General features: G+C 40.3%; 2 protein-coding genes across 2 annotated transcripts; one reads left to right on the forward strand and one right to left on the reverse strand.

Annotated features, from left to right (window-relative positions):
* Nucleotides 1–2,349: 2,349 nt before the first annotated feature.
* LOC308299438 (cytochrome b-c1 complex subunit 9-like) lies at nt 2,350–4,258 on the reverse strand. The gene is made up of 2 exons (XM_080743215.1): nt 4,107–4,258; nt 2,350–2,711 (listed from the first exon to the last, which is right to left on the reverse strand). The coding sequence occupies exons 1-2, from the start codon at nt 4,245–4,247 to the stop codon at nt 2,646–2,648; spliced, it is 207 nt and encodes a 68-aa protein (XP_080599341.1). The 5' UTR covers nt 4,248–4,258; the 3' UTR covers nt 2,350–2,645.
* Nucleotides 4,259–5,499: 1,241 nt separating this feature from the next.
* On the forward strand, nt 5,500–12,368 carry zmat5 (zinc finger, matrin-type 5). Its single transcript, XM_080743079.1, has 6 exons — nt 5,500–5,626; nt 6,199–6,372; nt 8,349–8,411; nt 8,510–8,590; nt 9,444–9,552; nt 10,237–12,368. The coding sequence occupies exons 2-6, from the start codon at nt 6,246–6,248 to the stop codon at nt 10,382–10,384; spliced, it is 528 nt and encodes a 175-aa protein (XP_080599205.1). The 5' UTR covers nt 5,500–5,626; nt 6,199–6,245; the 3' UTR covers nt 10,385–12,368.
* Nucleotides 12,369–12,709: the final 341 nt, after the last annotated feature.

Raw genomic sequence — 12,709 nt, forward strand, 5'->3', positions numbered from 1 at the left:
TTTGTATGTTTCATTCACAATTTTCTTAAACCAACCTAACAAATAAAATGCCTGCCATTCTGTGGGATTTTGAAGTTTACAACTATTGTGCGAAAACATTTTGTTCATTACCCTTTGACTGGATAGGAATGGAAAATGCTTTAGTAATTAGAAACATGTCCTCAGCCATAAGGAACATATAATTTAGTTAGACACGAAAGCCAAATAAAAGGTAACAATCTAACTTTGATTGTGCAGTACAATGTGTTTGTTATAACCAGAAAGAAATTAACATTGCAGGCAAACACAATGAGTAGGAGGCTGACCATTCATTTTGTTAACATATTCACAATCACAAGCACACAACAAATTCAACCATATAACTGATTGGGAATGGGACATACTTGTATGATCAATTACAGCCTGTTGCCTGTAGCTACATCATTTCTATTTGGAGAATGACTCCAGACTGAGGACAATATTTAAACCTCTTTTATTCAGGTTTCTGTTTACATCATGCTGCAAGCTTGTGTGTATGAGGCGCAACAGCTGCTGGTTAAACAGATCAGATCAGTGAGGCCTTAAGACAATTACAATCCTGTTTTGACTGCACAAATTGGGAGTGTTTTCAGGGAAGTGACTAGCTTAGATTAATCTAATATAATAACAAGTCCTGGCTATTATACAGTCAAACGGGGAGAGGTTGAGCGCATAACCCTGTTGTCAAAAGAGGCAAAGGAGTGCTAAGGAAGGACCGTAGGAGGGTGTGGCCAACATGGGCTTGTTGTCACCTTCTCCACCGTTTGTCAGCCACTTTAAGTTGTTTCACAATACTGAATAGAGTTCTACTATTCTGATAAGTATATATTTTTCAATTGAATTACTTGTTTAAAGGGTTGACTAACTTGTTGTAACCAACTTTAGTTTTTGTTGTTGAAAAATACAGATGGCCAACGGATGGTTTCCTTAGTTTCTACAAATATAAACCACAGACAATGCTTTGATAAATGTGTAAAAATGATCAACACCACATTGATGGGTGTATTGATGACAACTTATTTCATCTACAGATTCTGTGGCCACTTTTGCTGAATATGAGAGGAAGTCTCAAGACCTGTGGGCTCTGAACCATGTGTGCCTCAAATCTAAACCATAGTTTATAGGTCATCGCTGTTGGGCAGAAACCTTGTATGTCCAAAATTGTTTTAAAAACATTTTAAAATGGTGAAAATAGCATTGAGAGCTTGTAGATCTAGTTTTTACCATTTTTGTGACACTGTTGTAGTACGATGTAAGGCATTATTTTTTACGCACGCACGCACGCACGCACACACACACACACACACACACACAAAAAAAGAGAGCAGTGGTGGCTGAGTGGTTAGTGTCCACAACTAGGACTCCGGAGGCCCCAGAGGTTGCAGGTACGATTCCCTGCTCCAGCTATCACTGCTCCCCTTCCCCCTTGTGGGCATCACTGGGTTGAGTTCAGCTGGGTCAAAGCTGATAAAAAAAAGCAGCTGGGTTGGGCTGCGATATCTGAATTTCCCCCGCGGGATGAGTAGGTATTCATTATCATTCATAAAAAAAAGTTATGTAATAAGTAGAAATATGGAGATACAAAGTTTCTGCCCAACAGCAATGATATGGTAATGGTTATAATTTTAATGGACAAAATATAGTGGCTCCACCCCAAAATAATATTTAACATAACTGGTGCCATTTCATTACACATTTGGACCACCACCTGTAAGAAAACAAGTTACTTTGTCCCATTTGCAAATGACATGACAGCAATCTGCATTCTCTACCAGTAACCTGGTATTTTGCAGAATTGGTGATGCATTACTGCCCCATGTAAATTTAACATGTTAAACAAATGTGGACAATTAGGCACATTAACCCAGTTATAAAAGGAGACAATGTGACATTTGTTTTTTCTATATTTGGTATACCAATCCATTATAGAATATTTGTTATCGAATATTTGAGTGATCAATCGGTGGATTTAAAATAACTGTCTGGTTGAGACTCTCAACCAGACAGTTATTTTAGAGACATAACTCCATCTACTGGTAAGCTTCTAAAACTGCTTGTTGGCACTTGGCAGTCATTCAAGTCCAGTTGACAGTTGACACCCAGCCAGGTCAGTTAAGGTGACACCTGGCATCAATTGTATTACAAATTATAACATGGTTATACTGTGAACTATCCACTGTTTATGAGCCAACATAGTGGAATACACATTTTGCACCACTGTTTAAGCCAGCAAAAAGCATTGGATGCTGTGGTAAATGTAGCAGTGATAAACTCATTGTGTAAAACAACCATGCAACTATATTTAAAATTAAAACCTTGAGATCTGTGACATACATTTACACATCGTTTAATTTAAACAGTAGTACATTTACAAGTTATGGGGCGCATGACAAACATGGAGCATGGGCATGGAGAAAAAAACAGGAATCATCACTCCATGTCCATGATATTCTGACCAGTCTCTAAACTCCCATGGGACGTCTGGTAGCACGATTTTAAGATTAGAACATTGTCCATGTGTTGTTCCCCAGACGACTCAGGTGTGGAATCCAGGAAAGAAACTGGACATCTCTCAGATGACAACTGCCTCGTCTCAATTCTGCCGCAAAACCAGGCCAACGTCCCCATTATTCGTCGTCGTCGCCACCGTCGTCCTTTGGCTCGTAGTTGTGTTTGATGTGTTTCCAGAGTTTCTGTGGGGTAAACGGGAAGAGCAGAGTCAATGACATTGTCTTATTCTTATAACACTATGGACAACAGGTTAAAGCAGTGGTTCTCAAAGTGGATTTCAGGGACTCTTCAAGGTTCCTTTATGGGGGTCTAAATTGACTCTTAAAAGGCTATAAGTGGGTTCATTTGATTACATTTTTGTACACTGTCAGAGTTAAGGGAAGACCTTGAAATGTTAAAGTTTGAGAAACACTAAGCCCATACTTACATCCCCTATTCCACTGTAAATAGCTTCTATTTCTTTTTATTTTCCTTTTGATTGATTGATTGATTGAAGACTTTATTAGAAGTTTGCATAGGAAAAGGTACAGTTTCATGACAGTACAGTTCACTGGTACAAGGTCTACTAAAAGGAGATCCATGAAAAGACTAAGCTTATTTCCACTGGAAACCATTGAAGTATCTCATATAACATTGAATGACAGAAAAATAGAACACAGTACTATGCAGTAGATATGTAAAGAAAAAGAAAAAAGAAAACAGTAAGTCTAAACAAACAGAATATACAAAGAAGGGGCAGGGGAGGGTAGGGTTGGGCTAGGTTAGTTTTTTACCAGTTGCGAACGGCTGCTGCCTGTAAGTGATTTTTCAGGGCAATTTTAAAGGATGCTAGTGATCCACACTCCTTTATGACCTTCGGTAAGGCTTTCCACATTTTGGTGGTATAGCAGAAAAAAAAGAGTTTGACCCTTTGTTGGTTTTGACTCTGGGTTGAAAGTGATCTGTGGCGCTGCCTCTGGTGTTGTAATTATGGACATCCTTAATGTTTATAAAGTATTTTGACAGGTACTTGGGTATCATAGTGGTGTAGTGTATCTTGTACACTTGTTCCTCTCCCCCCCCTCCCTATTTTCTTTACTGTGTTCTAACCGTCTGTCATTCAATGTTATGAGATACATAAAGGGTTCCTGTGTAAATAAGCCGAAAAGCTTACTAGGATCTTCTTTTAGTTAACCTTGTACCAGTTATTTGTACTGTCATGAAACTGTACCTTTTCTTATATAATGCAACCTTCTAATACATTCTTCAATCAATCAAAACAATGGGTAACAGGTTAAAGCAGTGGTTCTCAAAATAGATTTCAGGACTCTCAACTACTCAAGGTTCCTTTATGGTGGTCTAAACAAATGGAACCAAATCGGGTCCATTTGGTTCCATTTATACGCCGTTAGAGTTAAGGGAAGACCTTGAATTTCTAAAGTTCAGAGAAACACTACCAGGGTTACAGAACTTACATCAGCAGCGGCCAGCCTCAGCCGCCGCCAATGCAAAGCTAACCTATCGTGCTAACGGTTAGCTCGTCCTCTGCTAGAAGGTCAGGCTAGGAGATGGTTGAGATGTGTTCTTCTAGTTCTTACCCCCCGGTTCATCTGCTCGAAGATCGCGTCTCCTCCCTGGTCGAACATACGCTCGAAGAAGATAGCGCCGACCATGATGGTCACGGCGAAGGTGGAGGTTCTCCTGAAGAGCAGGTTGTACACGGACTTGGCCAGCGTCATGTTGGAGACGTTTTGGGAGAGAAAGAGGAAGTGAGAGGGAGAAGTTGACGTGAGTCGTGATCACTTCCTTCTGCGCTGGTTCCCAAACAGTGGGTCGGGACCCATTTGTGGGACAGTGGGACACGGACCAATCTTTATCGGTCACGAGCATGGTCACGAGTCGACCATCACGACGGTCCCGTCGACCCCATAACCCGTCGACCATAACTTGAGAGTGTACAAATTAGTGTGGTCGCCTGTGTAATTTCGTTAAAAGTTTCGGGGGATTATGAAAACTATATATTTTTTGAAAAATTCAGATTATTTTCCATGATTCCGTTTGCAAAATCCCAAGGGAATTTTTGACAGCTGCTATAAATTTGGGTCCCATTCACTTACTACTATATGTACGTATACACTATAAAAGACCCCCCCCAAAAATCTGGTAGCATGTGAGGGGTCTAGCCCTGAATACATGACTATCATATCATGTATGATAGTCATGTATTCAGGGCTAGTGAGGTCAGGGTAACGATACTTTAGTACCCTGACCTAGTGAGGGGTCTAACTAGGGTTTGTTTTAATGCTTCTGAATCCATTGCAAGCATTTGTTTTGTATGAAAAACATTCCTTGGGCTAAAAACGGCCCCCACAAAACTTTGAAAAGGGATTAACATTGGTTTCATTGGTCATTTATCAGAGTAACTTGGCTGCAAGGGTTCATTTGGATCCCCTCAACGAACCCGAGTGACGAGTGTCCCTGGACGGCTGGACGCCTGGACCCCACTTTGAGAACCACTGACTGTTCTATATCTCTTTGCCCACATTTGGAATACATGTAGCATGTAAAATGATAATATCTGATGTGATGCTTAAACTCAAATCAACTAAACAAACCTTAAAAAATCGAACCTCTGTTCGAAGTGGAGCTGTGTGTGTGTGTGTGTGTGTGTGTGTGTGTGTGTGTGTGTGTGTGTATTGCAGTTGAAAACAGCGCCCCTCCCTTAACATGTGTGGTCATAAAAGGTACTACACAGGCTTGAGGCTACATACAGACAGACCCACATACAGACAGACCCACATACAAACATACCTACACACACGGCCACGTATAGGGTAGCTTGTGTTCCACACAGCTCCAAAAATAAAATAATCCGGTCTAGTGCTCCACCCTCCATTCCAGTTGGTGGAGGTAATGCAAGTCTAGATGGTTTGCTTACGGGAAACAACCTCCAAAGAAGAAGGAGGAGGAGGAGGAGCTAGAGGAGGAGGAGGAAATACTAAACAACAAAGGAAGCAAAAGCAACAACTGTTTAGGTTTACATTCTCATGATACATAAGTTGTTCTAACTAATTTATTTAACCATCTGATGTGGATCGCAGAACTTGGACGTTTGTTGGTAAGTTAACTAATGTGACTAACCTGTACACGGTTGAGGATTGATTTTGGGTAGCTCTGGATCAGGGCTAGATTTGTGTGTGTGTGTGTGTGTGTTTGTTTGTGTGTTTGTTTGTGTGTGTGTGTGTGTGTGTGTGTGTGTGTGTGTGTGTGTGTGTGTGTGTGTGTGTGTGTGTGTGTGTGTGTGTGTGTGTGTGTGTGTAAATGTGTGTGTGTGTGTGTGTGTGTGTGTGTGTGTGTGTGTGTGTGTCTGCTTCTTATTTTAATATATTTAATCACAGATCATGCCATAATAGATACAAATAATAACAATACTGGATGCACAACAGAATCAAACAACATTGGACATGATCTCACTTACAATTTTAATAGATTTAATCGCTGAATTTAGCTCAGCATTAGCCCTAGAATGTCTCCAATATTCGGTCGATTGACTCTCCGAGTAATCCCTCAGATCTGAGGGATTACTCGGAGAGTCAATCGACCGAATATTGGAGACATTCTAGGGCTAGCTCAGCATGTGCTTAATACTTCATTAACTAACAGGTAATCTATTGTTTTTTTGCGTTTCAGGGAAGTGAAAGCTGAGAATTGTGTGGCCTAAACACGAAACGTGTGCCATGGGGAGGCGTTATTACTGTGACTACTGTGACCGCTCTTTTCAGGACAACATGCACAATAGGAAAAAACATCTGAATGGTGTTCAGCACCACAGAGCTAAAAAGGCTTGGTTCGACCATTTTAGAGGTAAGGCTCGCCTTTGAGACGGCTACAGTTCTAATTGGTTACAGACTGATTAAATGAGATGACACATAATCTATTTCCATCCAAATCGGAATCTGGCATTCCAAATATGAAAGCTGCGTTGAGATCCAGATGGGAAATTTAAACGTAACAATTAAGGTGTGCTCAGTAGAGTGAATCTCTGTCATCATGATGAGGCACGCGCTAACTCAGTGGTTCTCAAAGTGGGGCCCCAGGACCCTCAGGGTTCCTTTCGAACACCCTGTTCCAAATGGAAACAAAGAATGGACTGCTTGGTTCCATTTGTACACTCAGAGTTATGGGATTCCTAGCTCTGGTCCAGACTGCGTCAGCTGCACTGACGCTCTGACAGACCCGTCGCTAAATGACTAGACCGTGATTTCTCAGCCCCTACGAGTGCTCAACTTGAGTCAAAATAAACTAAACTACTTCACTACTCACCAAACCAAAGGTAGTTTTGCCTTGTGAAAGTCTATTCTCCGTGGTGGGAAACCTCTCAGCACTCCACCCACTCTGTAAAATACATTATTTTTGTCATGAAATAAAACCCATCCAACTCAACTAGCCATAAATTATAACTTCCAGCAGAGGGTGCTAATATTCGGACGTTTTGTCTCTCCTGGAGTTATAACGCAGAGTCAAATAGCTCTCGCTGGTTGAGCCTCCACGTCCCTAATCGCCTCAAAACATGTTTAAATCATGAAGTTGCTCACCTCATCGTCGAAACAGCTTTATATCTACCTATGAGCCCACTCGTTGGCATGTGTTAGTCCATATGTTTCTAATAAATTAATGTTTACTAAAACTTCACCGAGTCTCATCGCTTTCCTTGTTTTTGAACTGCTTGGGTAAAAATGGCCGAACATATCACGTGACGTTGATCGCCGTTGCGATTCGCTCATACTAGGACATGACGTTTTATTGTATGCGGAAGTATTCCAATGTTCTGTAGTTCTGAAGCGTTCTGAAGGCGGAAGGATTCCGACGAGGAAACGCGAGTCTCGGAGAAGTTTTAGTAAACATTAATTTATTAGAAACACATGGACTAACACATGCCAACGAGTGGGCTCATAGGTAGATATAAAGCTGTTTCGACGATGAGGTGAGCAACTTCATGATTTAAACATGTTTTGAGGCGATTAGGGACGTGGAGGCTCAACCAGCGAGAGCTATTTGACTCTGCGTTATAACTCCAGGAGAGACAAAACGTCCGAATATTAGCACCCTCTGCTGGAAGTTATAATTTATGGCTACAACTCAACCGCCGCTTATTTCAGGGTTGTGAACCGTAGTGTCTGTGGTGGCACGAGGAGGGAATTCGAGGAGGGTTATTGTAAAAGGTTCATGGCCCTCGCGGCTTTTTGGACGTGAGACACCGCCAAGCGAGCGAGTCGCCGTGTCGAGTTTTGCGAAGTCATGTGATGCATGGAACAATGGGGGGGAAAGGATATAACAGAGGTCTGTCATTGCATCATTACAGTGCAACCAGAATGGCAGGCTGAATGGAGACACATTTTGTGACATTGAAAACATTGTAAAGTAGTGTGGCATGTTGTCATCACTAGGACAAACATGTTTACAATGTTATAGCCTGAAGGCTAATTCATTCTAGTTAAGACTTTGCATCCATTGCATTTGTCAACACAATATGGAAATCATTCCTTTTATTTTTATTTTATTTATCATCTATTACAATGCTTATTTGATGAGTTGGCATTTCAGTCATGTCTGTACTGTAGCCTTGGCTTGTGCTCGCCATAGACTAGTATATGATATGAAAAATGTTTAGAAATTGAGGTTAGACCGAATAAATTCCAGCTTTGTACTTTGTAGGCTTGACTTAATTCAGCAATTTTTCCACCTCTAGTTTACAAGTATCATTATGGATGAAATGATTGTAATTAATTATTGGAATTTGTTTGTTTGTTCTCCCGTTTTGCACATTATGATGTGTGTAGACTATACAACCATTCTGGACGATGAGAAAGCCAAGAAACCCTGCAGGAAGTTTCTCCAGACAGGTATAATAATGAACTACTGCATGCCATCAATAAATAGATTTTCTTTTTTATTAAATGGTGGTGCATAATATTCTACATTTTCTTTGTGTTTGCGTTAGGAAATTGTGGTTTTGGCCCCAACTGCAGATTTTCTCATATGTCAGAAGATGATATGGAAAACCTTAAAAGGCAAATTGAAGGTGAGCTTTGACCACAAGATGGTGCTATCTACTAAATTCCTCTGTACTCAAAAGCCATCATGTCATACCTAAAATCCAGAGAGTACATCACATCATAGCTATAATGGATAATTACAGTTTTATAAATAGTTTCATTGTCAAAAATACATTTTTAAATGCTTAATGACATTTAGCTTATCCATTGCATGCAGTACCAGTGTCAAGTAGTCTGTTATACAGTAGTGTATAACACTACATACAGCATTTTGATCTCTTCATTAACCCATTTAGGCCTAGGATTATTGACTGCTTTAACTATTGAAAAATAGCAGATATACAAGCTCACAGCGCTGCACCGAGTGCCGCGCTGCGAGCTTGTAGATCTGCTATTTTTGAAAAATCATGATTTTTTTTTGCAAGTCTTTGAATATATCTACTTAAAAGCGAACATTTGTAACTCAAATATTTGCTTCTGGGTGGTCCCTGGAACAACATATTTTGAGATGGGGGTCCGTGGCCAAATACCTGTAATTTTGGGGGTCCTTGACATGAAAAGGTTTTAGAACAGCATGATTTAGAGGAAGGATTTAGAAGTCGTGTCAAAGATATTCAAAGACTTGCATTCATTTTCACGATTTTTCAAAAATAGATCTACAAGCTCGCAGCGCGGCACTCAGTGCCGCGCTGTGAGCTTGTATATCTGCTATTTTTCTAAAGTTAAAGCATAAAATAATGGTTAAAGTGGTTCAAATCTAACGCGACTCGGGCGCGTTCCAGGTATTTCAGAGTTAAGCAAGCAGCTGTGCTGCACAACACTAGTTGAAGATGACAATGTTAATTAGCCATAAGAAAGCAGTGATTTTGTTATTTTCAGTTGAAAGGCAACATAATGAGGACCCTGCAGACAAGAAGTCCCCTGGGTGGAGTGTAGAGAACTGGCTCATCAGGAGAGAGAAGAAAAGACCTGCCAACGACAGTGGAAGGTGTGAATGGCCATTATGCATTAAGCACTTCATCATGCATGGATATAATTATTTACTCTTGAACTTCGGCTGCACAATTAATCAGGAATGATCGTAAATCACGATTTTATGCTCCACAATTATGTGATCCTGAAACTTGACAATGAATTCAAGCACATCTTGTCAGCTGTTGCACCTCCTTACCAAAGTATATTATAACCGGAGAATTACGCAACCCATCTCCCTATCCAGCAGGCTCATAGAGGAACAATGACATAGGATGGAATCTTTGTATTTGTGCAGTAACAAAGATGTAAAAAATGTAACGAAAGAAAATGTTGTTCTAAACAAACAATAATCATCAAAATTATGCAACTATTTTTGAAAAGGTTGATCTTTGAAATTGCCCAAAATAGGGACACAATGTTGGAAGTGGTTAGGATTATCATTTAGCCATAATCATGCAGCCCTACAATGAACCATAGAATAAACCCTTCTATCCACCTGTTTCCGCAAAACTTTACTGTTGCATTATCTGCGGTACACTTCCGGTTAACAGCAGACATACAAGCTCACGTCGCGTCGCAGATGCAACCGTTGTGAGCTTGTAGATCACACTCGGCTGCGACGCCGGAAATGCCGCTCGCCTTCTGCGCAAATGTTGGAAAGTTGTGGATATATATATTTTTTTTTTTATCCCTACAGAGATGTAAAAGATGAGGAAGGTAATGAAGAAAACCAAACAGAAAGTGATATTCCACCACAGCTCCTCTCCATTCCTGACCTCCCACCTTCACTGATGCCTCCTCCTCCAGGTGGATGGAAAGTCAAACTAGACACTGAATGGGGTTAAAAGAAGATTCATTACCCTATGTATATACCGGTACCTGTAGATAGTTGCAAGTACATTCAGAATGGCCATGTGGGAAACGTATCTACACATACAACACACACTTACACTTGAATAATGTATTTATGCTTAGAGTGCTTATGATGCCTATTGGAAGACCTGAAAGTGGACAGATATCTTTTTATATGAGATCCCCTATTCTGTCATGCCAATACAGTATGCGTGGAAACCATTTAAGATTTGAGACATCTTAAATGGCATATCTGATTAGAACCATGGTGTTTACAGTGAGGAGCATGACTGTCAGGAAGCCAGATGGAAAGATTAAGCTGTGTTGGTAGAACCTGTAGTCTTCATTTTATAGTGGAGGTAGAAAAATGCTCATCTATAGCTATACTTTAAACACTGCATGGGAGACAGGGTGATCTGCTGCAGGGAGGTATGGCAGCTTCCCTTGCATTTTCAACTCAGTGAGTCTAGTGATGGGTTTTGTCCCTGTTGTTGTGCCCTCAAGAGGTGAAGTCTGGCATTTGTTAGTGGAAGTTGGTATTCTATTTCTCCAACATTAAAAGTTGCTCTCACAGAGATATTGGGTTCGGGAGGCTCTGAGATATCCACTGCCTCAAAGTCCGCAAAGGTCGTTCAGATCAGGCCAGTCTGACCACACACCAAAGCCAGGGGAATGACTGTCCAGCTTTCCTCTGGGTTTCAATTTAAAGCCCAGGAAAGCCCTGGGACCTTGCACCTCTATAGATCTAAAAACAGAGAAGCTCCAGCAAGTTCTCTGACATATTTGTCATCACTGTTAAGCATATTTACGAGATGGGAAATCATTGTGGCAATAAACTCCTAGACACCCTCTTGTTTACTGTGAAATATTGTGTCACACGTAGAGTGTGTATTTAGTCCAGTCCACCTTCTTTCTTATTCAAATCACATTGTGATTTATTTTTAATACGTATTTACATTGGAGGAAAAAAAAGGTGCTGTACTTGGCCAGTGCAATTCCAGATCGCCTCCAATTTGGTGGTAGGAGTGATGCATTCATTTAATCAATGTCCATTTAACAGACAGACACACACCTTTAGTTGTGTACACGTCATGAAATAAATTTGTATTTTGTCTTACAATATGTCATTTGTGTTGTATTATTCCAAGGATGTTTCATAATGATGCCATTTAGTTGACACAACAGGCAGCACCTGCATGGTTCCTAGACTCCTAGATTGTGATTATCAGCTAACATTCTACAGATGCGTTGTGTGCGTGTGCATTGAATTGGTTTATAGGGTTGAGAAAACATGAAATTGTATACAGAATTTTTAGATTTTTGTTGCATTATTCCAAGGTTTCATAATTACCGTAATTAACTTACTTGACAGACACAACTGGCAGAGCAACTGCACAGAAGCAGCTATCTGGTGCTCACTTGGCATCCAATGGGACGTGCAGAAAAACACAAATAATGTTCATGCTATTCCCCACACTGAAAAACAATTATGCACCAATTAGTGACTTAACTCAGTGGGCCATGCTCTCCCTTGATGGATACTTATTTGATATGCATCTTCTAGTAAACAATGTGGCGCTTTACAAACAAATTATAGTTTGTGAATGATATGCATGTGTGGTTAAAAGATTCTCTAGAGAGATGGGGCATGGGCAAAGATTGCCAGCTCGGATAAATTAAAATTGAATTAAGGTACCCATGTAATGGGATTAAGGTACCCAATGTAATAAAATTGTTAACATTTCGGAGGAATGACAAGTTTTTATATTTCTTCTGCACATTGTGAAGCTGCTCTTCCATTACCCTGGCCATTAGTATGCGGCTCACATTTATGGTTCCATAATTGGTAGTATACTCACCGTCCTTCACGTCTGCACCACTCACCTTCCTCACTGCTCTTAAGACCTTCACCTCAACCAGTAACAAGTGGCTGTGCTGAGAGACAATGTCTTGAATTTACAGCCAGAACCACTTAACCCATTAAGACCTGAGGCTGATTTAGAAAAATATATATAAGTATTCTAAATCCTAAGAAGTTTCTGGAAAATAAAAATCTATATCATATATCATATATCATATATCATATATATATATATATATATATATATATATATGTTACAGTATGTTTGGGTAACTCAGTACGTTCATTGTAAGAGCGCTTGTTTTGTCGTTCACCACACACCAATCACCACCAAATGGCAACGACAGCCATTCACTAGTGAAGGCGCTGACGTCACTCGTTTGCGACTCTCTTTCTTTATTTACTAGCCTAGCTCGGCAGTGTTTAGCCATTAGCTTAGCCATTAGCTTAGCCATTA

The sequence above is a fragment of the Nannobrachium achirus genome, assembly GCF_963921795.1.
Source record: "Nannobrachium achirus genome assembly, chromosome: 15".
NCBI lineage: Eukaryota > Metazoa > Chordata > Actinopteri > Myctophiformes > Myctophidae > Nannobrachium > Nannobrachium achirus.